Source organism: Nycticebus coucang, chromosome 3, assembly GCF_027406575.1.
Source record: "Nycticebus coucang isolate mNycCou1 chromosome 3, mNycCou1.pri, whole genome shotgun sequence".
Lineage (NCBI taxonomy): Eukaryota > Metazoa > Chordata > Mammalia > Primates > Lorisidae > Nycticebus > Nycticebus coucang.
The window spans coordinates 10651429-10678896 of record NC_069782.1 but is presented as its reverse complement, the minus strand read 5'-3'; the positions used below and the strand labels follow the sequence as shown (position 1 = coordinate 10678896).

Genomic DNA, 27468 nt, shown 5'->3' with positions numbered 1-27468 from the left:
TCAAAGGCTGCAGAGGGGAAGTTGAGTCTACCCTTCACATCTCTCTCACCATTCCTTCCTGGTCACACATCCCTCAGGCTCTTCCCTCCTGCCCTCTTCATCCACTTATAAGGACCCATGTGATTACTTTGGGCTCACTGGCTAATCTAGGATAATCTCCTGATTTTAAGGTCAGCTGATTTGCAAACTTTAATTCTCTCTGCAGCCTGAATTCCTCTTTGCCTTGTCATGACATAGTCCCAGATCCCGGGTAGAAGGGCGTGGACATACATGTTTTCATATACATACAACTGTTTCGTTCCCACGTGTGGGATCATACCATATGCGCTGTCAGAAGCCAGTTTCAAGACGCCTTTCCACAGCAGTCGCACGGGCAACTCTATCTTTTTTTTTTTTTTTTTTTGTAGAGACAGAGTCTCACTGTACCGCCCTGGGTAGAGTGCCATGATGTCACACAGCTCACAGCAACCTCTAACTCTTGGGCTTACACGATTCTCTTGCCTCAGCCTCCCAAGCAGCTGGGACTACAGGCGCCCGCCACAACGCCCGGCTATTTTTTTGTTGCAATTTGGCCGGGGCTGGGTTTGAACCCACCACCCTCGGTATATGGGGCTGGCGCCCTACTCACTGAGCCACAGGCGCCTCCGGCAGCTCTGACTTTTAACAGTGGCTTGGAGTCCTTTGTAAGGCTTGATCACATCATTTATTTGTTTATTTATTTTTATAGAGACAGAGTATCACTTTATCTCCCTTGGTAGAGTGCTGCGGCATCAGAGAGCTCACAGCAACCTCCAACTCCTGGGCTTAAGCCATTCTCTTGCCTCAGCCTCCTGAGTAGCTGGGACTACAGGCGCCCGCCACAACGCCCGGCAATTTTGTTGTTGCAGTTTGGTTGTTGTTCCACCCTTGGTATATGGGGCCGGCGCTCTACCAACTGAGCCACAGGCGCCACCTGATCACATCATTTATTTAAAGGTTCCCCTGGTAGGCATTTAGGCTGTTTCCAGTTTTCATCTGTTACCAACTTTGCCATAGGGAATCCCTTGTCCTTTGTATTCATGACTTTCTGTGGGATCTTTCTAGGAATAGAACTGCTAGGCCAAGTTCTACATGGGTGGGATGCAGTGATGGCTGGGCACGGTGGCTCATGCCTGTAATCCTAGCACTCTGGGAGGCCAAGGCAGGTGGATTGCTTGAGCTCAGGAGTTCGAGATGGCCTGAGCAAGAGCGAGACCCTGTCTCTATTGAAAATAGAAAAATTAGAGAGAGGGAGGGAGTGGGGTGGGGCCTTAGTGTGTGTCACACTTTATGGGGGCAAGACATGATTACAAGAGGGACTTTACCTAACAATTGCAATCAGTGTAACTGGCTTATTGTACCCTCAATGAATCCCCAACAATAAAAAAAAAAGAAAAAAAAAAAAAATAAAATAAAATAATCTTACAAATAAAAAAAAAAAAAAAAGAAAAAAAAAAAAGAAAATAGAAAAATTACCCAGGTGTTGTGGGTGCCTAAAATCCCAGCTACTTGGGAGGCTGAGGCAAGAGAATCGCTTAAGCCAAGAAGTTGGAGGCTGCTGTGAGCTATAATGCCATGGCACTCTACCCAGGGTGACAGCTTGAGGCTCTGTCTTAAAAAATGCAATGATGCCACCAAACTGTTGGCCCTCTACCCACCAAGTTACAGTGGGTGCTCCCAGCAGTGGGTATTATCAGTCTTTTAAATACTTGTCCATCTGGCTCAACGCTTGTAGTTCAGTGGTTAGGGCACTGGCCACATACACCGAGGCTGGTGGGTTTAAGCCGGGCCCAGGCCCGCTAAACAACAATGACAACTGTAACAAAAAAATAGCAGGGAGGGGGGCAGCGCCTGTGGCTCAAGGAGTGGTTTGCCAGCCCCATATACTGGAGGTGGCAGGTTCAAACTCAGCCCCGGCCAAAAAAAAAAAAATAGCCAGGTGTTGAGGTGGGCTCCTGTAGTCCCAGCTACTTGGGAGGCTGAGGCAAAAGAATTGCTTAAGCCCAAGAGTTTGAGGTTGCTGTGAGCTGTGATGCCATGGCACTCTACCAAGGGTGACATAGTGAGACTCTGTCTCAAAAAAAAAAAAAGCTTGTCCATCTTGCCTTCTCCGTCTCATATTGAGTCAGTTTCAGCTCATTTACTGAGCATTTGCACATGTCCAGCCCTGACCTGGATCCCGATGACTTCACTGGATCAGATATTCCCTATCTTAAAAAAAAATTATGGTTTGGCTGAAGCAGAACCTTTGGAAGCAGGGAAAAGGCTGTCCAGACAGAGCTAGGAGAGGCATTTAAACTGGGCTGCAGGTGAAGTGAGTTGCCTGGTAAGAGTTCCCAAAAGAACTTTCCAGGTAGTGGGAATAACATGAGCTGAAGCCCAGAGGTGTGGACATGCTGTGAATTGTTTTTTGTAACCATGAGGTTGCTTGGCGGAGAAGGGCCAGGGATGAGGTCTCAGGCTCAGCTGTGGGAACAGGAACTTGACCCAGCAGGATGGAGAGTCCCAGGAGGGCTTGAGGCTGGAGTCATAGTGAAATTTGTAGATGAGGAGAGTGGTAGGGGGGTGGGAGTGGGGATGGGCTGGAAGTGGTGGGGTCCAGGGACAGGTGGTGCACCTGCTCCTGAGGCTTCCCACCTGGAGACTGGGAAGGGCCGCTGTCCCATGTAGTGGGGGCAGCTTTGTGACCTCCTGGTCTCTGGCCCACAGGAGGCGTGTGAGCGCAGCCTGGCAGAGATGGAGTCCTCACACCAGCAGGTCATGGAGGAGCTGCAGCGGCACCATGAGCGGGAGCTGCAGCGGCTACAGCAGGAAAAGGAGTGGCTCCTAGCTGAGGAGACAGCGGCCACAGCCTCAGGTGTGGACCCTGGGGGGATGGTACAGTGGCTGGGGCCATGAGCCTCCTTGTGGAACTGAGGCCTTTAAAAAAGTGTGGGGGCTCGGCACCATAGTTCAATGAGTAGGGTGCCAGCCACATATACCAAGACTGGCAGGTTCGAGCCTGGCCCAGGCCTGCTACACAACAATGACAATTGCAACCAAAAAAAATAGGTGTTGTAGTGGGTGCCTGTAACCCTAGCTGCAAGGGAGGCTGAGGCGAGAGAATCGCTTAAGCTCAAGTTTGAGGTTGTTGTGAGCTGGGACACCACAGCACTCTACTGAGGGTGACATAGTGAAACTCTGTCTCAAAAAAAGGGAACCTTAGGCAAATTAAAGACTCCCTGCCCCATGGGTTGTAACTCCTTTCCCTAAGGAGCCTGCAGCCACCAGGAGTCTACCTCAAGCCACACTCTGTCCATATGCTGGGGGAGAGATGCTGATCAACTGCACACCCTGCCCTCATAGGAGTACCATCTCCCTGCACACATGGGTCAGACTTTCAGGACAGCAGAAGGAAGATGGGAGCACTGCTCAAGTCCACTGGGTGCCAGACTCCAGCACATGTTCCCCATGGGAGCACCCTTAGTCCTCTAAGTACCCCAGGGAGTGGCCCCTTTTCACAGATAAGGAAATTTGGGCTCAGAGAGGTTAGTGACTTGTGTCAGAGGGCACAGCTTGGAGGTGGCAGAGCTGGAATTGGAGCCCAGAAGACTGACTGCAAAGCTGTGCTCAGACCCCACCCTCTGTTCTCCCAAGCCAGAAACAGGAAATGCCTGAGATGGCAGACAACTCCCTGCCCTCCCTCTGTCCACTGCACTGTATGCCTAGAGCATCCTAGGGAGCACTAAAGGGTTTGTAGAACAATAGGAATTATGGAAGGAGTCACATGACCTGGAGTTTGCAACCTGCTGGTGCTTTGCCAAGTGTTCATGCACTCAAGCCGAGCCTGGGGCCAGCCTGTTTGGATTTTAGGAAGACTGCCCAGTGTAGGCACCATTATTAGACACCCCCTTCCCCTCAGCAATGTGCTGGCTTTACCCTGTAGTAATCTAGCATTAAGGTTTCTGCAGTGAAATTGATAAAAGTCATGTTTACTTGGAATAATAAAGATTATAAGTAGCCTCTTGTCTATTCATGTCAGGCATTGCCACCAAAAGAGTGATGAGAAACTTGCAGTGTTCAGCTCTATTTTTTTTGTAGAGACAAGAGTCTCATTTTATCACCCTCGGTAGAGTGCCGTGGCATCACACAGCTCACAGCAACCTCCAACTCCTGGGCTTAAGCGATTCTCTTGCCTCAGTCTCCCGAGTAGCTGGGACTACAGCCGCCCGCCACAACGCCCGGCTATTTTTTTAATTCTCTTGCCTCAGCCTCCCAAGTAAAGTAGCTGGGACTATTGGCACCTGCCACAATGCCCTGCTATTTTTTTGTTGTAGTTGTCATTATTGTTTAGCAGGGCCAGGATGATTTTGAACCCACCAGCCCCAGTGTATGTGGCTAGCATCCTAGCCACTGAGCTAAAGGCGCCAAGCCTGGTCCAGGGTTTTTGTACACCATTCCCTGGTTCTATTTCCACTGGTATATGTGGAGTCTCAGAGAAGTGCAGCTGAGTGCTGCTGACCCCTCTTCAGTCTCTCCTCTACCTCTCTGCTTCTAGCCATTGAAGCCATGAAGAAGGCCTACCAGGAAGAGCTGACCCGGGAGCTGAACAAAACACGGAGTCTCCAGCAGGGCCCTGATGGCCTTCGGAAGCAGCACCAGTAAGATGGCACCTGAGCCCCACTGCCTACTCATCGAATGAGTTGGGGAACTTTCTTGAGGCCAGAGAACACATTGTTTTGTCCTCAGCTGAGACCCCTCCTCCAGTCTCATGGACACAAGGAACAGAAACAGTGAGGGTTCAGACTCCCCTGCCAGTCCTTGTAGACAGTTTTTCAGGTCCCTTCTTGTCCCTACTGGTCCTGGTCTCTGCTCTGCTCTTCACCCTTGTAGTGTACCCTAGAGCTTGGCTGCAGTGTCATTCTTGACCAGTAGGTGTCTCTCTGCCATGGATCATAGTTCTGGAATGTTGGAGCTACAAGTGCTTTAGATACGGGCTCTTCCAAGCCACTGTTTCGGAGAGGAGACACCTATACCCCAGAGAGACTGTCACGGGTTTGCAGGCTGAAGGTCAAACCAGAGAAGGAACCCCAAGTCCTGAGCTGCCTTGAGTCTCCCATGACCTGACTTTGGCTTGGCAGGAGCAAGAGAGCCCATGCCGCCCTCTTCTCCTTCCCTGGGACAGGTCAGATGTAGAGGCTCTGAAGCGGGAGCTGCAGGTGCTATCAGAGCAGTACTCCCAAAAGTGCCTGGAGATTGGGGCCCTGACGCGGCAGGCTGAGGAGCGTGAGCACACACTGCGGCGTTGCCAGCAGGAGGGCCAGGAGCTGCTGCGCCACAATCAGGTGGGCCTGGCACCAGGTAGTGGGGGACATGGGTGTGTCCCCGTATCCTGCCCTGACCATCTCACCCTCCCAGGAGCTGCACTCCCACCTGTCAGAGGAGATCGACCGGCTACGCAGTTTCATCGCTTCACAGGGCACAGGCAATGGCTGTGGGCGCAGCAATGAGCGGAGCTCCTGCGAGCTGGAGGTAAGCAGCCTCCCTCGTGCCAGGCAGCCCAGTGGTCCTCAGGGCCTGGGGTGGTGGGTGAGCCCTTAACGGGCTGAGTGTCACCTGTAGTGGGAAGCACCAAGTCTCCCAGGGTGACCCAGCCTACACTACAACACCTGCTATGCTCCCAGCAGCCAGAGTCCTGTCCTCCCATCTGGATCCTGTCACCTACCTGCTCTGTGACTGTGGCATGTCACCCCACCTCTCTGATCCCTGGTAGCTCATCTGTAAAATGGCACTAGCGCCTCCCTTACTGGGAGAAGATAGAGTGAGAAAATGTGAGGGGAGACCTGAAGATCACCCTAGTATTTTCATTTATTTCTTTAACAAACACTTCTATCACCTCGGCACCTGTAGCTCAAGCGGCTAAGGCACCAGCCACATACACTGGAGCTGGCGGGTTCAAATGCAGCCCAGCCCCGCCAAACAACATTGATAACTATAACCAAAAAATAGCCGGGCATTGTGGCGGGCGCCTGTAATCCCAGTTACTTGGGAGGCTAAGGCAAGAGAATCGCTTAAGCCCAAGAGTTTGAGGTTGCTATGAGCTGTGATGCCACAGCACTCTACCCAGGGCAACAGCTTGAGACTCTGTCTCAAAACAAACAAACAAAAAACACACTTCTATCAGGCTTCACTGTGCCCTTTTGCCGATTAACTCATCTAATCTTCCTAACAACCCATAAGTTAGATACTGTCACCATCCCATTTTATAGCTGAGGAAACTAAGACACAGGGTGATCTAGCACCTTACTGAAGGTCGCCCAGCTGAGCTGGAATTTGAACCAGGTAGTCTGGCTGCAGTGTAAGCTTTTAAGCCTCTCTAGTCCCAGCCGAATCTGTCTCTTTTTTGATCAAGTCAGCAACGCTTGCCCCTCAGGGTTAGGCGGCCCCTCCTGCTTTGGTTCAAGCAGGGCCATGACACGGCCTCCTTCCCCCAGCCGTGGGCCTGGTGCAGTGTGGAGGCTGTACAGAGATTGCCATAGGTGCCCACTGATGTGGTCTGGACAGGGGTAAGGCAGGGATGGAAGGAAAGCAAGAAGGTCAGAAAGGGCTTCCTGGAGGAACCTGCTTCCAGGATGGAGAGGGTCTTGGTGTAGTTGGGGGCTGCTTTCTAGAGGTTCAAGGCAGGGAGAAGCCAGGCCACCAGTTGCTGGGCAAGGGTAGTTCTGGCCTTTGACCCTGGGTCAGCCTGATATCCTTGACCCCAGGTGCTGCTGCGAGTGAAGGAGAATGAACTTCAGTACCTGAAGAAGGAGGTCCAGTGCCTCCGGGACGAGCTCCAGACAATGCAGAAGGTAGATCCTGGCTACCAGGGCAGGGGGGTCAGTGAGGCGGCGTCCTCCGTAACCACCCGATGCCCATCCTGTGAGCGCCTGCTCTGTGCCAGGCACGTCCTTTGCCTCTTCACTTCCTCAGTCTCTGCTGTGCCTGTCCCAAGAGGTACTACTATCCCTATTCACCGACAAGGAAACTGAGGCTAAAAAAGGGAACTGACTTGCCCAAGCCATAGTCATTTTTATTTATTCAGCATTATTTAATTAATTTATTATTACTGAGCACCTATAATATGCCAGGCACAGTGCAGGTGCTGGGAATATGACTATGAGCAAAATAGACCAAAATCTCTACCCGTGTGGCACAAAGTGAGGAACAAGCCCCTATACTACATGTTGTAAGGGCCAGATTGGGCCTTGGTGCTAAGTCCACAGCCTGCCCAGGCTACTCTGAGCTACCGAGTTCCTGCACTGGCACCCTCTGCCAGTTTCGGGCTGGAAATGGGCATGTTCGGGGTGGCTCTGTGTTGAGCTGGAACTGAGCACACAGGGCTTGATCAGGCAGCAAGAGCTCCTGGAAGCCTGCGCACCCAGCAAGGCCGACTGGTCCTCCTAGCCCTGTGGTCCTGTGCACAAGCTTCACCTCCCTGAAGCTCTGCTTTCAGCTCTCCAGGGGGATGAAAGTGACAGAGCAATGTGGGGGCTGCTCAGCTGGCTGGCCGGCCAGGGGCAGGCGGAAAGGGCCGGCCTCATGCCCTCATAGACCCTCCCTACCGTCCAGGACAAGCGCTTTGCCTCGGGAAAGTACCAGGATGTCTATGTGGAGCTGAACCACATCAAGACTCGCTCAGAGAGGGAGATTGAGCAGCTGAAGGAGCATCTACGCCTCGCCATGGCCGCCCTGCAGGAGAAGGAGTCAATACGCAACAGCCTGGCCGAGTAGAGTGGGTGCTGGGCTCTGGGATCCCAGGGTGGGTGGTGGGCCCCAGGACCCTGGGCCACCTCCTCCTGCCTCCATTTCCCTTCCTGTAAATGGGACGATAACACCAGCAAGACAGGGTTGTCGCAGAGGCTGCCTTATCAGCCTGAGCATGTTTCTTCAGAGGCAGGAGCGTAGCTTGGAGCCCCAGCCTGACTCTGGACAGTCCATGTCCCCTGAAGGCAGATCCAGGGGCACGTGGATGAGCCCACAGCCTTCCTCCCTCTGAGCATCACCCCTCAGACTTCCCTGCTTGATGCCAAGACTCTATCCCAGGCGTCCTCAAACTTTTTAAACAGGGGGCCAATTCGCTGTCCCTCAGACCGTTGGAGGGCCGGACTATAGTTTAAAAAAAAAAAAACTATGGGGGCGGCGCCTGTAGCTCAGTGAGTAGGGCGCCGGCCCTGTATACCGAGGGTGGTGGGTTCAAACCCAGCCCAGGCCAAACTGCAACAAAAAAATAGCCGGGCGTTGTAGCGGGCGCCTGTAGTCCCAGCTACTCAGGAGGCTGAGGCAAGAGAATCGTGTAAGCCCAAGAGCTGGAGGTTGCTGTGAGCCGTGTGACACCATGGCACTCTACCCAGGGCGGTAAAGTGAGACTCTGTCTCTACAAAAAAAAAACAAACAAAAAAACTATGAACAAATTCCTATGCACACTGCACATATCTTATTTTGAAGTAAAAAACAAAACGGGAACAAATACAATTCACACCGCTTCATGTGTCCCGCAGGCCACAGTTTGAGGTCGCTTGCTCTATCCAGTGGAGTTGCACAGCGGTTCTTGCTTAAGCAGAGTTTAAAGTGTTTTTATTATGCCTTTTCTAATGCCATGTCCACCTAGATCCTTTTTCCAACAAGTCCTCGTGGACTTCCTAAGGCACATGAGAGAGGCCCCCATATGGAGGAGAAGCCCAGAGAAGCAGGTCTGTCTCAGCCTCGCCTGGCTGCAGCCCTGCCCTTCCTTGTCTTCCAGGTCTTCGTGGTCCGCCCAGCTGCATACCCTGCAGCCTGAGAGGACCAGCCACCCTCCTTCCCTGCTGGAGGGAAGTCAGAAGCCAAGCTTTCTTCCCACCCTCTGTGGGCCACACATTCACTTGCACCCTACACACACACACCCACACGTACGTACGTATGTACATATGCACACACACACTCTGCGTATCTGAGCGTGCCCCTCGCACTGGGTCTTACCTTGCACCTTCTTCAGGATTTTATATGTGAAGAGATTTTTATATAGATTGTTTCCTTCCTCCTCAAAAGAACACTTTGTACTTTTAAAAAAAAAACAATTCCTAGTGGCTGTATGCCTCCAACCCTGGCTCCCACTCTGTCTTCAGCCACTCCGTGCTTGGGTTTTAGGGCTCTGACCCGGCCCCAAGGGTCTAGCCAAGACCCAGGCAGCGGCCAGGGTGAATTGTCTCTGGTGGGGAGAGACAGGGAGCCAGCCACCCTCTCCCCACCCTACCTCCTACTAACACTTCCTGCCCTGAATAGACTCATACCCGGGGACTCTGGACAGAGCCAGCAGCTATACCCAAGGCCCCCCCTCTTCTGAGAAAGAGGTGCTGGGCATGCAACTGTTGGGGCGACCCATGAAGGCATTTCTCTCCTGTCCTATGAACCTTCTTAACTTAATAAAATGTTCCAGCAGCTCTGGTGTCCTGGATGGCTGGCCAGAATGAGAATGGGGATTGGGGTTTCTTAAAGTGGCTTCCAGCCCCACCATCCTCCCCGCCCTTCCTGAAGCAGTGGCATGTGGGCTTCTGAGGGCAGAGGTGAGAATCTGGTTCCTCCAATAGGCGAGGACTTTGATGTTCCATGTGTGACTTGCAGGCCAGCAGCAGCAGGTAACATGTGAGAAATATCAAGCCCAAGCCACTGACCTGCTGAATCAGAGTCGTCTCTTTTTATTTTTGAGACAGAGTCTCACTATGTTGCCCTTGGTAGAGTACTGTAGCATCACAGCTCACAGCAACCGAGTAGCTGGGACTATAGTACCTCCACAACGCCCAGCTATTTTTATTTTTATTATTTTTTGAGACAGAGTCTAACTATGTCACTCTCAGTAGAATGCCATGGTGTCATAGCTCACAGCAACCTCTAATTCTTGGGCTTAAGCAATTCTCTTGCCTCAGCCTCCCAAGTAGCTGGGACTACAAGGCCTGCCACAATGCCTGACTATTTTTTTGTTGTATTTGCCATTGCTGTTAAGCTGGCCTGGGCTGGGTTTGAACTTGCCAGCATTGGTGTATGTGGCTGTGCTGTAACCACTGTGCTACGGGTGCTGAGCCTGCCCAGCTATTTTTAGAGATGAGGTTTCGCTATTGCTCAGGCTGGTCTTGAACTCATGAGCTCAAGCAATCTGCCCACCTCAGCTTCCCAAAGTGCTGGGATTACAGGCTTGAGCCAATGCGCCTGGCTCAGAGTCTGCTTTTTAACATGGTTCCCAGTGATTCACATGAACCTCCAAGTCTAAACAGCTTTGGAGAAAGGCCTAGAGTTAAAGCTGCCCCAACTGACCTTGAGCAAGTTATGTCCCCTTGCTGAGCCTCAGTTTGCTTCTGCATCAAATAGATACTTTTCTTCCAGCTCCAGTTCTATATTGAGGCCCAGATCTGGGGTGGGGACAGTGGATATGTCCACCCCAGGCCCAGGCCCACTAGGCCATGAGTCATTATCATGTCATTATTAGCACAGATTGGCTGTGCTAATCTTTTTGGTTTTGGTTTTCTTTTTAGAGATAGGGTCTATCTCTGTTATCCCCCAGGCTGGAGTGCAGTGGTATGATTATAGCTCCCTACAGCCCCAAACTCCTGGGTTCAAATGATCCTCTTACCTCAGCCTCCCAAGTAGCTAGGACAACGGGTGCACAGCACCATGTTCAGTTAATTTTTTTATTTATTGTAGAGATGGGGTCTTGCTATTTTGTCCAGGCTGGTCTTGAACCTCTGGCCTCTAGCAATCTTCCCAACTTGCCCTTCAAAAGTGCTTGGATTGTAGGCATGAGCCACTGCGCCAGGCCATCAGTCATTTCCATTTTTAGCTATTCTAATAGTGGGAGGGTCAGATGGGGCTGAGAAGAGGCTCCATTTCTGAGCCCCAACAGGCCACATCCCAAAGGGGCCCAGTAGGCTGAGAACTGAGAGACCTCGACGGATCCTGCAGGCTAAAGAGTGCTTTTGCAAGTGGCATTAAAATATGACTTTTCCAGATGGAAAGACCAGAAAAGGCACTCGGAATAGCGGCAATAGCAGGAATAGATGTCCTGTGAATATCCTTGGCATATTCAGGGAAAGACCCACAGGAGAGTGACCTCAGGGAAAATGGGGAAGTATATCCATTCCTTTGCCAGTGATTGGTTCAGGAATGGACATAGGAATCCATTTCAGCCGGTAAGATAGGAGGGGAAGTCTTGGCTGGGGTGGAGGCGGGCATTGGGCAAGGTCTCCTTGCTTTTACAATGGGGCACAGGAAGGAAGGCCTCTCCTGGCCTTGCTGCCATCTTGCCTCATCTGTATGCTGAGACTGGCAGAACAGAAAGGAGAAAGGCTGGGACCCTGAGCCATCCAGTCAATGATGAAGCACCCACTACTGCAGTATCTCAAAGGAACTGACAGAGAGGCTCCGTGCCTGTGGCTCAAGCTGCTAAGGCGCCAGCCACATACACCTGAGTTGGCAGGTTCGAATCCAGCCTGGGCCCGACATGACAATGACAGCTGCAACCAAAAAAATAGGCAGGCATTGTGACAGGTGCCTGAGTCCCAGCTACTTGGGAGGCAGAGGCAGGAGAATCGCTTGAGTCCAGGAGTTTGAGGTTGCTGTGAGCTTTGATGTCACAGCACTCTATCCAGGGCCACAGCTTGAGGCTCTGTCTCAAAAAAAAAAAAAACGAACCGACAGAGAAAGGGAATTGTCATGTGCTGCTGGAGGGAGCACACTTCACACAACCACTGGGAAATTGGCAGATTCTTACAAGGTTAAACATCTACCCCATGGCCTAGTACAATAATATTCATAACAACTTATTTATAGAAGCCCAAATCTGTAAACAAAGTACCATTGGCCATCAGCAGTCTGAATAAATCATGGTATATTCATACATTATTACTCTCTAGCAATTTAAAAAATTACTGCTACACTTGAAAATATGGATGGATCTTATAACATTGAGCAAAAGAAGTTAGCGACAAAAGAACACATGCTGTGTGATTCCATCTATATGAATTTCAAAAGCAGGCGAAACTCACTATGGTGATAGTCATCAGAATAGTAGGTACTTCCCAGCTACTCGGGAGGCTGAGGCAAGAGAATCGCTTAAGCCCAGGAGCTGGAGGTTGCTGTGAGCTGTGTGACGCCACGGCACTCTACCGAGGGCCATAAAGTGAGACTCTGTCTCTACAAAAAAAAAAAAAAAAAGAGAATAGTAGGTACCTCTGGGCTGGCAGGAGCAAACTAGCAGAAGGCAAAAGGGAACCTTCTGGTACTAGAAATATACCTTTTTTTTTCTTTCTACTCATAGCATCTTGGTGAAGAAATGTATTTTCTATATCTTAATCTGGCTAGTGGTCATGTGGATATGTACACATGTAAAAATTCACCATGCTGTACACTTAGAGTTCGTGTATTTTACTGTGTGGGAATTATGTCTCAATAGAAAAAAAGAAAAACTTTTACAAAAGAATAAGCCAGGGTTCCAGCAGATGCCCAGATGAACCACCTGGGCAATATCCTAATCACCTCAATAACACAGGGAATTTGGCCCAAACCACATGATTTGGCTGCAAAATCTGGTCAAACACCTTAGGCATGTGCTCTGAATAGAACACAGACTGAGTATCAGTAATCCTGATACTGCTGCCTCCAGCTGGCTGTGTGATCCCTGCTGAGTCATGTCTCTTTCTGGGCTTTATTTCCCCATCTGTTAAATGGGAACAATAATGTCATTGGACCCCAGCTGTGTAATTAGTAAATAACCAACTGTTTTAATTATCTGTTGCTGTGTAACCAACTATCTACCACAAATGTAACAGCCTAGAATGCCAATATTTTATAGACACTCATAGTATTATGAGTTAATCTGGCTCAATTGGGCAGTTCTCTTCATGTCTTTTTTTCAGTCAACTGGCAGCTGGGGTTGGGGGTTATCTGAAGGCTCTCCTAGGCAGGACTTCCAAGCTGGCTTTTTCACTCATGTCTGGGGCCTCGGATGGGATCCTGCAACACTGGGGCCAGCTGGACATCTCTCTCCCTTTCTCCATGTGGGCACTTCATGTACCTAGCTGGGGCTTCCTCACAGCATGGCCGCCTCAGGCTAGTCTGCAGTCTGACTTCCTCCACAGTGGTTGACTTCCCTTAGAAAGAGGGCTCAAGAGATGCAGGTGGAATCTCCAACTCCTTACAAATTAGACTTGGAAGTGCTGGAGCATCACTTGCATCCCATTAGTCAACAAGAAGTCACTGGGCCAGCCCAGATTCTGTGGGAGGGGACAACAGCTGGGAATGAACGTCAGAGGTGTCATTCACTGGAAGCCATCTTTCTTCTCTGTTCCTGCTTCTCTAGCTACTCTCCAGCTCCTCCTCTGTCTCCTTTGTGCAATTCTCTTTCTTTCCAGGCCACTAATGTTATTCTTTCCCAGGAGCTGTCCTCAGCCCTCCAGTCTTTTTGAGATGGAGTCTCAAGCTGTCACCCTGAGTAGAGTGCCATGGCGTCATCATAGCTCACAGCAACCTCCAACTCTTGGGCTCAAGCGATCCTCTTGCCTCAGTTTTTCTATTTTTAGTACAGATGGGGTCTCACTCTTGCTCAGGCTGTTCTCGAACTTCTGAGCTCAAGCAATCCACCCACCTCAGCCTCCCAAAGTGCTAGGATTACAGGCATGAACCACCCCGCCCGACCTCTCTGCTTCTCTTCTATGTGCTATCTTGTGATGACCTTGATCTCTTGGCCTTGCTTTTTGTTACCAGCTGTGCTAACCACTCATATCTGTCTTCAGCCCAGACCTTACTCAGGAACTCCGGTTTTGAATAGCCTCAGTCTCAAGGCCACCATCAAGGCCTTGTCTTTCCTCCAACCTGTTCCTTCCTCTTCAGTGTGTGCTGGCCCCTTGAGTCAGCCTCTGGAGTAGGTCTTGGGGACACCACTGCCACCAAGCATCCTGGCTTCAGAATGTCTCAGTCTGGGAAGGAGGTGAAATTGGAATCAGGCAGTTAATTATGAAAAGCCACAACTGACAGGGAGGATGCAGCCAACCCAGCCTGGGAGGGAGGACAGGGGAGGCTTCTTGGAAAAGCAGGCTGGACTTGACCAGGCCAGGTGGGTAGGGAGAGTACTAGTCAAATAAGCTTCAAAGGTTCTGAAATGGGCCAGTCAGGGTGGCTCACACTTGTTATCCCAGCACTTTGGGAAACCAAGGCAGGAGGATCATTTGAAGCCAGAAGTCTGAGGCTAGCCTGGGCAACATAGACACTATCTCTGAAAAAAAAAAAGAAAAAGTCAGCTAGTGCATGTAAAATGCTGAGAAGAGTGCCTGGGACCTACCTGAGCACAGTACAAATTTACCTATTATTATTGTTGTGACAGTGTTAATGTCATGGGGTGTCATGAGGATTAAATGAAATGGCATATGTAAATGTGAAAGCACAGGGCCTGGAATACAGTATTTTAATAAATAGGAGCTATTATTTTATTATTAGTCAGAAGTCAGGCATTGCCTCTGCCCCCTGCCATCTCCAGGAGATCTGGTTAAACTTGATCCAAACCCCACCCCAGTTTCATGGCTTATGAGAACCCAGACACTTTTTTTTTCTTTCTTTTTTCTTTTTTTTTTAATTTGGCTGGGGCTGGGTTTGAACCCGCAACCTCCGGCATATGGGACCGGCGCCCTACCCGCTGAGCCACAGGTGCCGCCCTTTTTTTTCTTTTTTGTAGAGACAGAGTCTCACTTTACCGCCCTCGGTAGAGTGCCATGACGTCACAGGACTCACAGCAACCTCCAGCTCTTGGGCTTCGCGATTCTCCTGCCTCAGAACCCAGACACTTTTCAGGACTTCCTTTCTTAGGGTAGGACTGCTGCCAGGCACAAGGCCAGGCCCTTCAGTGGTTCCGCAATAAATTCCCTTGCAGAATGTTCTATTAAGGGCTCTCAACACCTTGACCCTGTACCTGGTAGGCTGAGAGGGTCTGACCTGGCCACTAGTTGCTGCCCATCTCCTCCTACCCCACCAGCTGTGGCCAGTGACCCCTTTTGGCTCTTGCTGCTTATTCTGGTCCCCGTGAACATGACCTGCTTGAATCCCTTCCCAGGTTTTTCTTTCTCATCCAATCAGCACATGCCCAGCAGGGGCTCTATAAAACAGGGGCCAGCCATGTTGCTGCCCTTAGCGAATGCCTGCGCTGAACCCCGTTTGCCCTCAAGATGAAGTCCTGACATGTGAACCCCTCCACCTGCCTCAGTCTCCTTTCCCTGCTCCTTCAGGGTGTCTGGGCTCCAGGCTTCCACTGTGCAAATCTACCTGCATCTCCCAAAGGGACCCAGCTCCATCTGTCCTCAAGGCTCTCTTCCCAAGTGCCCTTCCCATGCCCTCCCTCCCCCAGTAGGCCCCCTAAGACTCAGGAGTCAGACCAGTTGCCATCTGCCACCTCCAGGAAGCCCTCCTAGATCCCCCAAATGGGCTACATGCCTACTCCCCAAATACTTGGTACCTGACATGGTCTTTGGCTCCCCAAGACTGTGAGCCCCTTGAGACCAGGGACAGTTCTGATTCACTTCTTTGTCCCCAGTGCCCAGCACAGAGCACACAGAGTCTCAGCTGGATGAGTGTTGTTCAATTGATTGATTGACTAACTGTAAGTGAATGACCACTGAACCAGGCACCCTAAAAGCAGGGCCCAGTCACAGCCTTAGCCCCACCACAAATGGCAAGGGGCTGGGTCTCCCTATAAACCCATGGAAGGGCTGGAGGCTAATAGTAGCTTCCAGTATATAAAAGGGCCAGGCTATAACTTTTGAGTCATTTCTGTCATCCCAGCGTCCCATCTGTGCTTTATGAGGACTCTGCAGGCTCTGAAGCTCTGGGAGTTTGCCAAAGCAATCTTCACAGATGGCATCCCTTCTCATGCTCACAAGAACCCTTTGAAGTACTGACTGCTCTCCCCATTTGCAGAGGAGGAAACTGAGACTAAGAGAGGGCACGTGACTCACCCAAGGTCAATAATTTAGGGGCTCACATCTCAGCAGCTCTGACTCCACAGCCCAAATCTGCTCCTACTCAGGCAGATTATAATAATGTTCCTACAAGTAGTGTCAGCCTTTCCCTGAGTACCTGTTGTGGGCCAGAGCCTTTCACATTCACCATCTCCTCTGAACCCCTGAACAGCCGTGAGGGAGGCACACAATTATCCCAAGTTTATGGGTGAGGGGGCCGGGACTCAGAGCCGCACAATGAGTCGCCTGTTGCAGGGCTGGGTCCAGGTCTATTGGTCTCACAGCCCATGTGGTCACCTGAGCTGACCAAGGTCTTCTCATCGGAGACTGCATGGGGACCAGGCACTCCCAGTGCTCCTGAGTGGGGGGAGGTCTGGGTGTACAGCTGTGGGGCTGACGTGAATAAGTCACCTCCACACTCCTGCCTCAGTTTCCCTAGTGAAACAAGGCAAGATCTTGGCTGGCATTCTTCCTTTCCTTCTTAGGCCATTCTCTCACTCCCCCACTTTCCCTTCTCTCACTCCCTGCCCTCTGCTCCCTTCTTTCTCTTTTTCTCATCTCTTCCCTCCCAACTCTCTTTCCTCTCTGTAATATAAAATAAACTTACACTTTTATATCCTAAAAAAAAAAAAAGAAAAGAAAAGATCTTCCTTCAAAAGGGCACAGAAAGGCTGGAGACCCCCAGAGATGGCGGGAGGATGCCCCAGTGGTGCCTGCGTTGCTGTCTGGCCCTTGCCCCTTCACCAGCCCAAGTCTCCAGTCTCCCCATGTGTGTCATGGGGGGTGCCAAGCACATGGTTTTCCTAGGACAGCTGAGCTCTCACACTGTTCTCCCTGCCTAGAACCCTGCCCCACTCCCTGTTTTTGTTTTTGTTTTTGCTTTTGTTTTTGCAATTTTTGGCCGGGGCTGGGTTTGAACCCACCACCTCCAGCATATGGGGCGGGTGTCCTACTCCTTTGAGCCATAGGCGCCGCCCTGCCCCACTCCCTGGACTCCCGTCTAGCCCCTCCCCTCCTCTGGACATCTGGACCCCAGTCAGACCCCCTCTGAACCTTCTTCCAGTGGAGGGGGCCCACCCTCCATCAAGAAGTTAGCCATCTAGGCTGAGTCCTGGTGTGGCCATCCACTGGCCCTGTGACCTCAACTTAAGCATCTCCAGAGCCACATCCCAGCCACCCCCACGTGGCTTTGTCCTCCCTCAGGATCGGGACAGCTGGCTGCACTGACCAAGTGTGTCACGGCATGTTGCCCCACCAGCATTGTGATGTTGCTTCATGTATGAGGGGACAGGAGAGCTACTGGGAGACCTTTACATGGGATCTGGTGGGTTCTGACCCTCTGGACTCAGCAGATTCTCACAATCTCCTTAGAAATACAGGTTTATAGGTGTTTCTGGCCCCATGCCCAGGATACACCTCATAACCCAGACCCAAACTCATGTATTCTCTCACCTCTTCACGCATTCATTCACTTTTCCTTTCATTTGCCAAAAGTCTGTATCTATGTAAGACATTCATTCCAGCACCAGAACGAGGGAGTGGTTAAAACAGTTCATCACCCTGTGTACTGCAGTCAAGAAGGGAGTGGGAAGCTCTCCACGTGCTGATGCAGAGGGAGACACACTGAAATGAACAAAGCAAAGTGCAGATGTGTGGGTGAGCCACACTTGTGTAAAAGAGGAAAAAATATGCCACATACAGCCAGGCAGGTGGCTCACTCCTGTAATCCTAGCAATTTGGGAGGCCAAGTGGAGGGTCACTTGCACTCAGAGCAAGAGGAAGACCCCATCTCTACTAAAAATAGAAAAACTAGCCGGGTATTATGGCAGACACCTGTAGTCCCAGCTACTTGGGAGGTGAAGGCAGGAGGATCGCTTAAAGCCAGGAGTTTGAGGTTGCTGTGAGCTAGGCTGAGGCCATGGCACTCTAGCCTGGGCAACAAAGTGAGGCTATCTCAAAAAGAAAATATGTCTGCTCAGCACCCGTAGCACAGTGGTTACAGTGCCAGCCACATATACCAAGGCTGGTGGGTTCGAACCCAGCCCGGGCCAGCTAAAACAACAATGACAACTGCAACAAAAAAATAGTAGGATATTGTGGCGGGCGCCTATAGTCCCAGCTATATGGGAGGCTGAGGCAAGAGAATCGCTTAAGCCCAAGAGTTTGAGGTTGCTGTGAGCTGTGATGCCATGGCACCCTACCAAGGGTGACATAGTAAGACTGTCTCAGAAAGAGAAAGAAAGAAAGAAAGAGAGAGAGAGAGAGAGAAAGAAAAGCCAGGCGCGGTGGCTCACGCCTGTAATCCCAGCACTGTGGGAGGCTGAGGAGGGAGAATCGCTTGAGCTCAGGAGTTTGTGACTCGCCTGAGCCACAGTGAGACCCCGACTCATGAAAAAAATGGAAAAACCCAGCCGGGGGCTGCAGCGAGTGCCTGTAATCCCAGCGGCTTCCGGAGGCTGAGGCAGCGGGGTGCCCGCAGCCGAGTCTGAGGTTGTGGTGAGCTACCACGCCCACTGCACTCTGCTTAGGGGCATAGGGTGGGATCCTGTCTCAACAACAACAACAACAAAAAAGTAAAGAAATAAAAAATAAGCAATGAAATAAAATAAAAAAGCCAAAAAAAAAGAAAGAAAGTTAGTTTTAAGTATTTATATATCCTTAAAACTTCCCTGGAAAGATTCGCACACATACACACATGTGCACACACCCACACACATGCATACACACCTCCAGAGTGAGGGAACCCACTTGTGAAGGGGTCCTACACATGCAAGACCCTGGGAACAGTGGTTGGCTCCTTGGGGACAGAGCTGGAAGGCAGGGGACAGGTGTGATAGGACGTCAGTGTTAGATGCTTTCACACATTTTGAGTTGTTTCCCACGTGCGTGTGGTATCTGTTCCAAAATAAATCAAAATTTTGAAAAATGATAAAATAGCCCTGAATGGAGCAAGGTACGGGAGCAGCAGGGCTAGAGCCAGGCTCAAGGTTCATGGTTGGGCTCTGCCACATACCTGCTCCAGTCAATTCCCCTCCTTGAGAACTAACTTCCTCACCTAAGTCAAATTAAGAAGTGGGATTGAGTGAAGTCATGAACGTGGCCATGCCCACTGAGCAGCAGCCGTTGTCATCTCTGTTAATGGCCTGGACAGGCCTGTTCCAGACACGCAGGTGACATGGACATGAAGGGACACGCCCCATCCCTGCCCTCACCCACAGGGAAAGGGGAGGGACAACACCAGGGAGAGCTGAAGATGCAACTGCCCCGACCAGAGGAACCAGGGAAGGCTGCACAGCAGAGGGGACACTGGCACGGAGGCTTCAAAGATGAACAGGCATAATCAGGAGATCAAGGGGAGGGAGGGTGCTCCAGCTGAGGGACCAAGACTCATGTAAAAAACTCACACTGGACACACCCGTATCCACATCATGTAAACAGAGGTGTAGATACTCTCGGTCGTGAACACCTGGGCCCACACCTGCCCAGTCCAGTATACTCCCTCCGCTCATTTACTCAGCCTATGAGCTTGTCCACAAATGCCTCCAAGGACACACAGGCAGTAGCCTGCTGACTACTGTGTGACTCCAGGCAAGCCACTCAACCTCTCTGGGCCTCAGTTCCTTCCCTTCTAACATGGGGGTAATAACAGCAGCAAACTCACGGTGAGGACCACATGAGACTACCTGTATAGTACTTGAGGACAATATTCCTCAAATGTTCACTGTTAATTTCTAATATGCGTATTAATAATATATTTACTGAATACTGATATCATTACACTATGTTCGTTTTTCATAGTCTGTGTGAATGTTTTAATAAATGCAGGCTTGGGTGGCGCCTGCTCAAAGGGGTGGGGCGCCAGCCCCAGATTCCAGAGGTGGTGGGTTCAAACCCAGCCTCGGCCAAAAACCGCAAAAAAATAAATGCAGGCTTAGTGTACAGAGATGTACACAAAAGCCTATGTGCACCCACTCACACATCTGTGCCCACCTAAATGCACGTATGGGCACATGCATACTCACTCTGTGTACTCGGGCACGTGCATGTGCTGACACTCACACGTATACACATGCACTCTGTCTGCGTGCCCACGTGCTCTGCCTCTCCTCCCAAGCTGAATGTTTACACAGAGCAGTGGAGCACATCCCCTGAAATGTCGCCCTAATCTGAGCTAAGCCAGTTCCCAAGACCCAGGCTGCCCTCCCAGAGCAGAACCAGACTGATAAGGGGCTGGGAACCACATCCTAGAGCCACGGGGTCCGAAATTGGGTGCTGTGCCATAAAAAAGATGGAGACTTTACATCTTGTGTATTAACCTGAATGGAGTTGAAACTCATTCTTCTTAGTAAAATATCCCAAGAGTGGAAAAGCAAGTATCCAATGTCCTCGATACTAATATGAAGCCAGTAGGTGAAATAAGACACACTCACATAAGAGAAAAGTTCGAATAAATTCAAGGTGCAGGGAGGGGGAATGAAAGAGGGGGGACAGGAGAGAATGGGGTGCCCCACTTAATGGGCACAATGCGAGGGTGCATGGTATGTGTCTTGGGTGTGGGACACAATTATAAGAGAGCCTCTACCTAACAAATGCAAACATTGTAACCTAATTCTTTGTACTCCCAAATTAACCTGAAACAATAAAACAAATAAAAATAAAATAAATTTGAAAAAAAAAAAAAAGGCCGCACAGTGGCTCACATCTATAATCCTAGCACTCTGGGAGGCCGAGGCAGGTGGATCACCTAAACTCAGGAGTTTGAGACCAGCCTGAGCAAGAGAGAGAGACCCCATCTGTAAAAATAGCCCAGTTGTGGTGGGTGCCCCTTGTCCAAGCTACTTGGGAGGCTGAGGCAAAAGGATCACTTGAGGCCAAGAGTCTGAGGTTGCTGTGAGCTATAACGCCATGGCACTCTACCAAGGGCAACAAAGTGAGAGTCTGTCTCAAAAAATGATTCCTCTCTGTATCAGTAATAAAAAAATAAATAAATAATTTTGAAAAATTTAAAAAACCTGGTGGCTCACTTGGTGGTAATCATATCACTCATATTGCTCAGGAGCTCGCTTGAGCTCAGGAGTTTGAGACCAGCCTAAGCAAGAGTGAGAGAAATCCCATCTCTAAAAATAGGCATTGTGGTCGTTACCTATAGTTCCAGCTACTTGGGAGGCTGAGGCAGGAGGATTGCTTGAGCCCAAGAGTTTGAACTTGCTGTGAGCTATGATGCCTCAGCACTCTACAGAGGGCCACAAAGTGAGACTGTCTCAAAAATAAATAAATAAATAAATAAGAAACCAGCTGCTCTGCATGGAGAGAAGGCTTCAGGATCATGAGTGTGAGTGAAGCAGCTGCTGTGCAGTAGGAGGCCCAGTTCCCATACAGAGTTGACTGACTGTGTGAACAAACAGATGCTTTTGTATGAGATCAAAAATAGACTTACCTGAGATTATCTATTTCATCTTTGTCTCCCCTCTGAGCCGTAAGTTTCCGGAAGATAGGTCTCATGCCTGATTTACCTTATTTTGTTTTAATTTTGTCTTACTCCATTGCCCCTGCTGGCTGCAGTGGCATAAACATAGCTTATATTGCAGCCTTGAACTCCTGAGCCCAAGTGATCCTTATGTGTCAGCCTCATGAGTAGCTTGGACTACAGGTGTGCACCATCACGCCCAGCTAATGATTTGTCTTTGTTTCCAGTACCTAGCCCAGGTTCTGGCAAAAAGTGGTCATCACTGAGTAAATTAGTTAGGATCTGTTTAGCTGTGACAGTAACAGTAGTTTAAATAAGAAAGATGTTTATTTATGTTACCCAGAAAGGTCTGAAGGGAAAGAGCCTAGGCTGAGCCAGTGTCTAGGATCCAAACTCCTTATATCTTTAGATCTAGGACCTGAACTTCATCCCACACAGTCTCCATTCACAAATACACCTCATGGTCCAATATGGCTGCTCTAGTTCCAGTTATCACATCTGCATCCCAGACAGCAGGAAGTAGAAGTGAAATAAAAAAGAAGTGCCAAATGGGCCATTCCAGGAAATTATAGTTCAACACTTCCATTTCTAACATTTTGGCCAGAACTTGGTCATGTGGCCATTACTAGTTGCAAAAGAGGCTGAGAAAGGCAATTTCCACTTGGCTGCCCATGTGTCCAAGACAAACTCCAGATCATATCACCATGCTCCAAGGGGTACATGGACATTGCCTCCACCATTATAAATGCTGAATTTAGCTACCTAAGATTTAGAGACTGTCTCAGGGGTTCTTTGTCAGGCTGGGGACACATATACTGCCCTGAGAAAAGACGGACTCTAGCTATATCCCACACAGTATGGCCTGTCCAGAGAGGTGCTGGCGGTGACTTCTTTTAGCCACAGCTCAGAGGAGTGAGGCAGTACTGCCTAATGGGCAAGGCCATGCATTTTAGAATCCAACATGTTTGGATTTCAGCTTCAACACCCTTCACCTGTGTGACCTGGGGCACATAATTTAACTTCTCTAAGCCTCAGCTTCCTCATCTATAAAATAGGAATAATCATCCCCACCTTAGAGGAAGGTCATGAAGGTGCGGTGATGTCATGAACTCCACGCACTTAGCTTAGAGCTAAGAAAACTGCCTCTTTAGGAGCGAAGAGACTCAGCCACTCAATCCTACAAAACTCTAGGGACTTGGGATGGGTTTGGCTCAGCTATGAAGGGACCCGGAGTTCTCTGAGTACAACAGGAACCAATTGTTTGCTATATTGTATCCCTTTTAAGCTTTAAAAAGATGGTTGTTTATCATATAAGCCAGGTATGTTAATCATTGAAAATGAGAAAAAGCAGATGAGCTGAAAGAAAAAGAAATCATCAATAAATCCACATAAATCTCAGCCAGAAGTAAAGACATGAACATGGTCGTGAGTCTCTGTTGCTTTGTGGTGAGTGAACACACTATTTCTCTCCAGATGTCTGAAATAGCAATGATGACAATAGCTAACACTGAAACTGCATTTATTCTGTGTCATGAACTTGTCTGAGTGAGCTACATAATGATACATGTCATTTATTACATATGGATTACACACATCTATTTATGCACATATATATACATTTAGTCTCATGAAAACTCTTTTAGACAAGTGCCATTATTATCCCCAGTTACTATTATACCCAGGGGAGGAAACCGAGGCACAGGAAGGCCAGCTTGCCAAGAGCCTCATTCCTCTGACAGGTATTTGGGATTTGACCCCAGACAACATGGACCTCTAGTCATTGGGCCTCACACTATGCTAGACTTTGGGGACTTCTAGGGGGTGAATAAGGTCCATCCAAACCCTCAGTTTATAGCAGAAAATACACACACCCAGGCTTGGTGCCCCTAGCTCAGTTGTTAGGGTGCTGGCCACGTATACCAGGGCTGGTGGGTTTGAACCAGGGCCTGCTAAACAATGACAACTACAACAAAAAAATAGCCAGGCGTTGTGAAGTCACCTGTAGTCCCAGGTCCTTGGGAGGCTGAGGCAAGAGAATCATTTAAGTCCAAGAGTTTGAGGTTGCTGTGAGCTGTGATGCCACTGCACTCTATGAGGGCAACATAGTGAGACTCTGTCTCAAAAAAAAAAAAAAAAAAGAAAATATATATATATATATATATATATGCCCAGAGAGGGTTACCAAACTACCCCAGATCACACAGCAGCTTTGGGTACTTCTCCCACCACTCTAGGTGGGTTTAACACCTAGAGTGTGTTTAACACCGTCAATGCCCATGGGGGAGGGGCCCTAAATGTTTCCAAAGAATCCTGCTCCTTCCCTGCAGCAGCACTGTGCCCTCCACCAAGCCAGCATCAGAGCATGTTTGAACACCTGCAGGGAATGACCAGCTGCGTCTGGGCACCAGCTGGGCATGGTCAGATAGCAGTCAGGCCCCATGTGGGGGCCGGGCATCCCAGCCTCCACTCCAGGTTCCTCTGGGCCCTGCTGCCGGTCAGGGCACCAGCTAGTCTGTTTGAGAGTGTAGTTCATGGACTAGAAAAATAGTATCTGCCCACCTGCCTAGGTGCTTTCCAGCTTCAAGAGATTGTGGGCTGGAATACTTTGTATTTTAGAATTCTAACGTAAGTGACAACAGATTTCTAGCTTTTATAATTCTATTATTCTGAATTCTTTGATTCTGAAAGTCTTTGTCCTTCTCTCCCAAAAGCTGGGGGCCAGGAAAGCCTTAGCTGTTTCCCCTGGGAAGCCAGGACTCGGCTGTCTAGCAGAGATCAGAGTATTGGGGTCAGCTGGCTTATGTCACTCAGAGGGAAGGGGCCATGACCTGTGCACTTTGCCATCCTCGCTGGAGCTTCTGGTTTTGTTCTGTGCTCTGTGTCATTGTTCTTACGTGCCTCAGTACCCCCACCAGGGACCCCTCCTTATCTTTTCCTCCAGGCGGGTTCTTGCCCACATAAGGGGCCCCACCCCAAGGTCAAACTCAGCTGACCACTTCAATAACACAGCACATATCTAAAGTCAGGAAAACAGTACTGATGTTGGGTGTTACTGCTTTTTGAAAAAACAAAAACAAACCCCCCTCCCCCACCCCTGCCCCCATGTGTCCCAGGCTTCCCTGGGCACTCAACAGGAGGGCCTCCCCTGAGGAGTGGGGCCTCGGGTTTAGGGATGGGGTACTCTGGGGGCTCTCCTGGGAGACGTCCCACTTCCTGGGTGTCCGTGACCTCCCTGGCAGGGATGGCCCATCCACATGCTTGCCCATGGGTGGGAAAATCACAAACGGAAAGTGTTCAAGAGAATGGACAGGCAGGCCCAGAGAGGAAACAGGTCCAAAGCAGAGTGAGGAGACCCAGGCAAGATCTCAGACAGAGATGGGACTGAGACCCCCATCTCCCTGTCACACCTGGGTATGAGTGCCAGGCTCTGGCTTGCAGGTTAGGGTTTGGTCTCACCCTGCCTGATGTGAGATGAGGGGTTGGGCAAAAGGGACTGGCTAAAAGACTGTAATGGAGTGAGGGTGGGGCAGGTGGCCTGTGGCATTAGTCCCCAGGAAACAGCCTTACACAGGGTCCCAGCCTGCAGGTGCTGAAGGATTGGGGCTCTGAGAACTGGGGAGCACAGCAGCATGTTTGAGCGGCATCCAGGAGCAGAGATGGCAGCCGGGTCCGGCCTCTCATGCTCAGGTGCACCTGAGAATGGGCCTTGCCTTTAGAATAACTTGACCTTAAACACTTTTCTCCAACTTACTCTAAAAATTTTCAGACCTACAGATGAGGTGCAAGAACAGTACAATGGGGGCAGCGCCTGTGGCTCAAAGGAGTAGGGCACTGGCCCCATATACTGGAGGTGGTGGGTTCAAACCTGGCCAGGGCCTGCTAAACAACAATGACAGCTGCAACCAAAAAATAACCGGGCATTGTGGGAGGCTCCTGTAGTCACAGCTACTTGGGAAGCTGAGGCAAGAGAATTGCCTAAGTCCAAGAGCTGGAGGTTGCTGTGAGCCATGATGCCACTGCACTCTACTGAGGGTGACAAAATGAGACTGTCTCTGAAAAAAAAAAAAATAGAAAAACTAGCTGGGCATGGTGGCCCATGCCTATCGTCCCAGCTACTGGGGAGGCTGAGGCAAGAGGATTGCTCAAGCCCAAGAGTTTGAGGTTGCTGTGAGCTCTGACACCATAGCACCTTACACAGTGACAGAATGAGACTTTGTCTCAAAAAAAAAAAGAAAGAAAGAAAGAAAATGAAACATCCAAACATAAGTCCCGCATGGCATTTAGTTGGCGGGATTCTTTTGTCTCTTATCTGGAATCAATCCCCCTGCCCTTTGTAGTTTTTCATTTTTGGAGGATCCAAGGCAATTGTCTTGCAAAATGTCACAAGTTTAGGATTGTCCAGTTGTTTTCTTTTTCTTTTCTTTCCTTTTTTTTGAGACAGAGTCTCACTTTCTTGCTCCCAGTAGAGTGCTATGGTGTCATAGCTCACAACAACCTCAAACTCTTGGGCTCAAGTGATCCTCTTGTCTCAGCCTCCCAAGTAGCCAGAACCATAGGTGCTTGCCACAATGCCTGGCTAGTTTTAGAGACTGGGGTCTGGCTCTTGCTCAGGCTGTGAGCTCAGGCAATTCACCTGCCTTGGCCTCCCAGAGTGCTAGAATTACAAGTGTGAGCCACCACAACTGGCCTATAAATGGTCTTCTTATAAATTTCCTCTTATTGAGGTACTATCATTTTTCCTTGAAGGATTTGTCACAAAATTTTTTTTTTTTTTTTGTAGAGACAGAATCTCACTGTACCGCCCTCAGGTAAAGTGCCATGGCGTCACGTGGCTCACAGCAACCTCTAACTCTTGGGCTTACGCAATTCTCTTGCCTCAGCCTCCCGAGCAGCTGGGACTACAGGCGCCCGCCACAACGCCCGGCTATTTCTTTGTTGCAGTTTGGCCGGGGCTGGGTTTGAACCCGCCACCCTCGGCATATGGGGCCGGCGCCCTACTCACTGAGCCACAGGTGCTGCCCTCCCTCTTTTTTTTTTTGAGACAGAGCCTCAAGCTGTCACTCTGGGTAGAGTGCTGTGACATCACAGCTCACAGCAACCTTCAACTCCTGGGCTCAATTGATTCTCCTGCCTCCGCCTCCCAAGTAGCTGGGACTACAGGCGCCCGCCACAACGCCCAGCTATTTTTTGGTTGCAGCTGTCATTGTTATTTGGCAGCCTGGGCTGGATTCGAACCTGCCAGCTCAGGTGTATGTGGCTGGTGACTTAGCCGCTTGAGCCACAGGCACTGAGCCATCGCCCTCTTTTTTTTTTTCTTTTCAAAATCTATCAGCCACTGGGCGGCGCCTGTGGCTCAAAGGAGTAGGGTGCTGGCCCCATATGCTGGAGGTGGCGGGTTCAAACCCAGACCTGGCCAAAAACTAACTGCAAAATCTATCAGCCATTTAATTAGGTTCTTTTTTTTTTTTTTAATTAGGTTCTTTTTAAGACATTTAAAACACCAATTTATGAGGGTAAACTCCCTTTGTCAGGGCACACACAGATTGCAGTAGCCATGGAGCTAAGGAATAGCCTTGATTTTTGGTAAAATTGGCAAGTCCACAGCTTTTCTTTTTCTTTCTTTCTTTTTTTTTATTTGAGACAGTGTCACTATGTCACCCTTGGTAGGGTGCTGTGGTGTCACAGCTCACACCCTCTTGCCTCTGTTGGTGCCCATGAGGCTGATGAGAATGGTCCTGGGCATGATGCTGACTGAAGAATTTTTTGCTGTGCTCCATCAGCTTTCAAGGCACACATTCCGTGGGATAATTGCTAGGCATTTTGCAAGGTTTAACCACCCAAATACCACCAATAACCCAAGTCCCCACCAACTGGTCTTTTGTTGTTGTTGTTGTTGAGACAGAGCCTCACCATGTTACCCTTGGTAGAGTGCCGTGGTGTCACAGTTCACGGCAACCTCCAACTCTTGGGCTTAAGTGATTCTCTTGCCTC

General features: G+C 49.8%; 1 protein-coding gene across 2 annotated transcripts in view; it reads left to right on the top strand.

Moving 5' to 3' along the window:
• Positions 1–9465, top strand: part of TRIOBP (TRIO and F-actin binding protein) — a 65239-nt gene extending 55774 nt beyond the window's left edge. For both annotated transcript variants that reach the window (XM_053584012.1, XM_053584010.1), the window contains 7 exons: positions 2728–2875; positions 4556–4658; positions 5183–5342; positions 5416–5529; positions 6762–6848; positions 7609–7771; positions 8780–9465. In XM_053584012.1, the coding sequence (XP_053439987.1) occupies positions 2728–2875; positions 4556–4658; positions 5183–5342; positions 5416–5529; positions 6762–6848; positions 7609–7770 (774 nt within the window). In that variant the 3' untranslated portion in view covers position 7771; positions 8780–9465. The remainder of the gene's footprint in view (positions 1–2727; positions 2876–4555; positions 4659–5182; positions 5343–5415; positions 5530–6761; positions 6849–7608; positions 7772–8779) is intronic.
• Positions 9466–27468: the final 18003 nt, after the last annotated feature.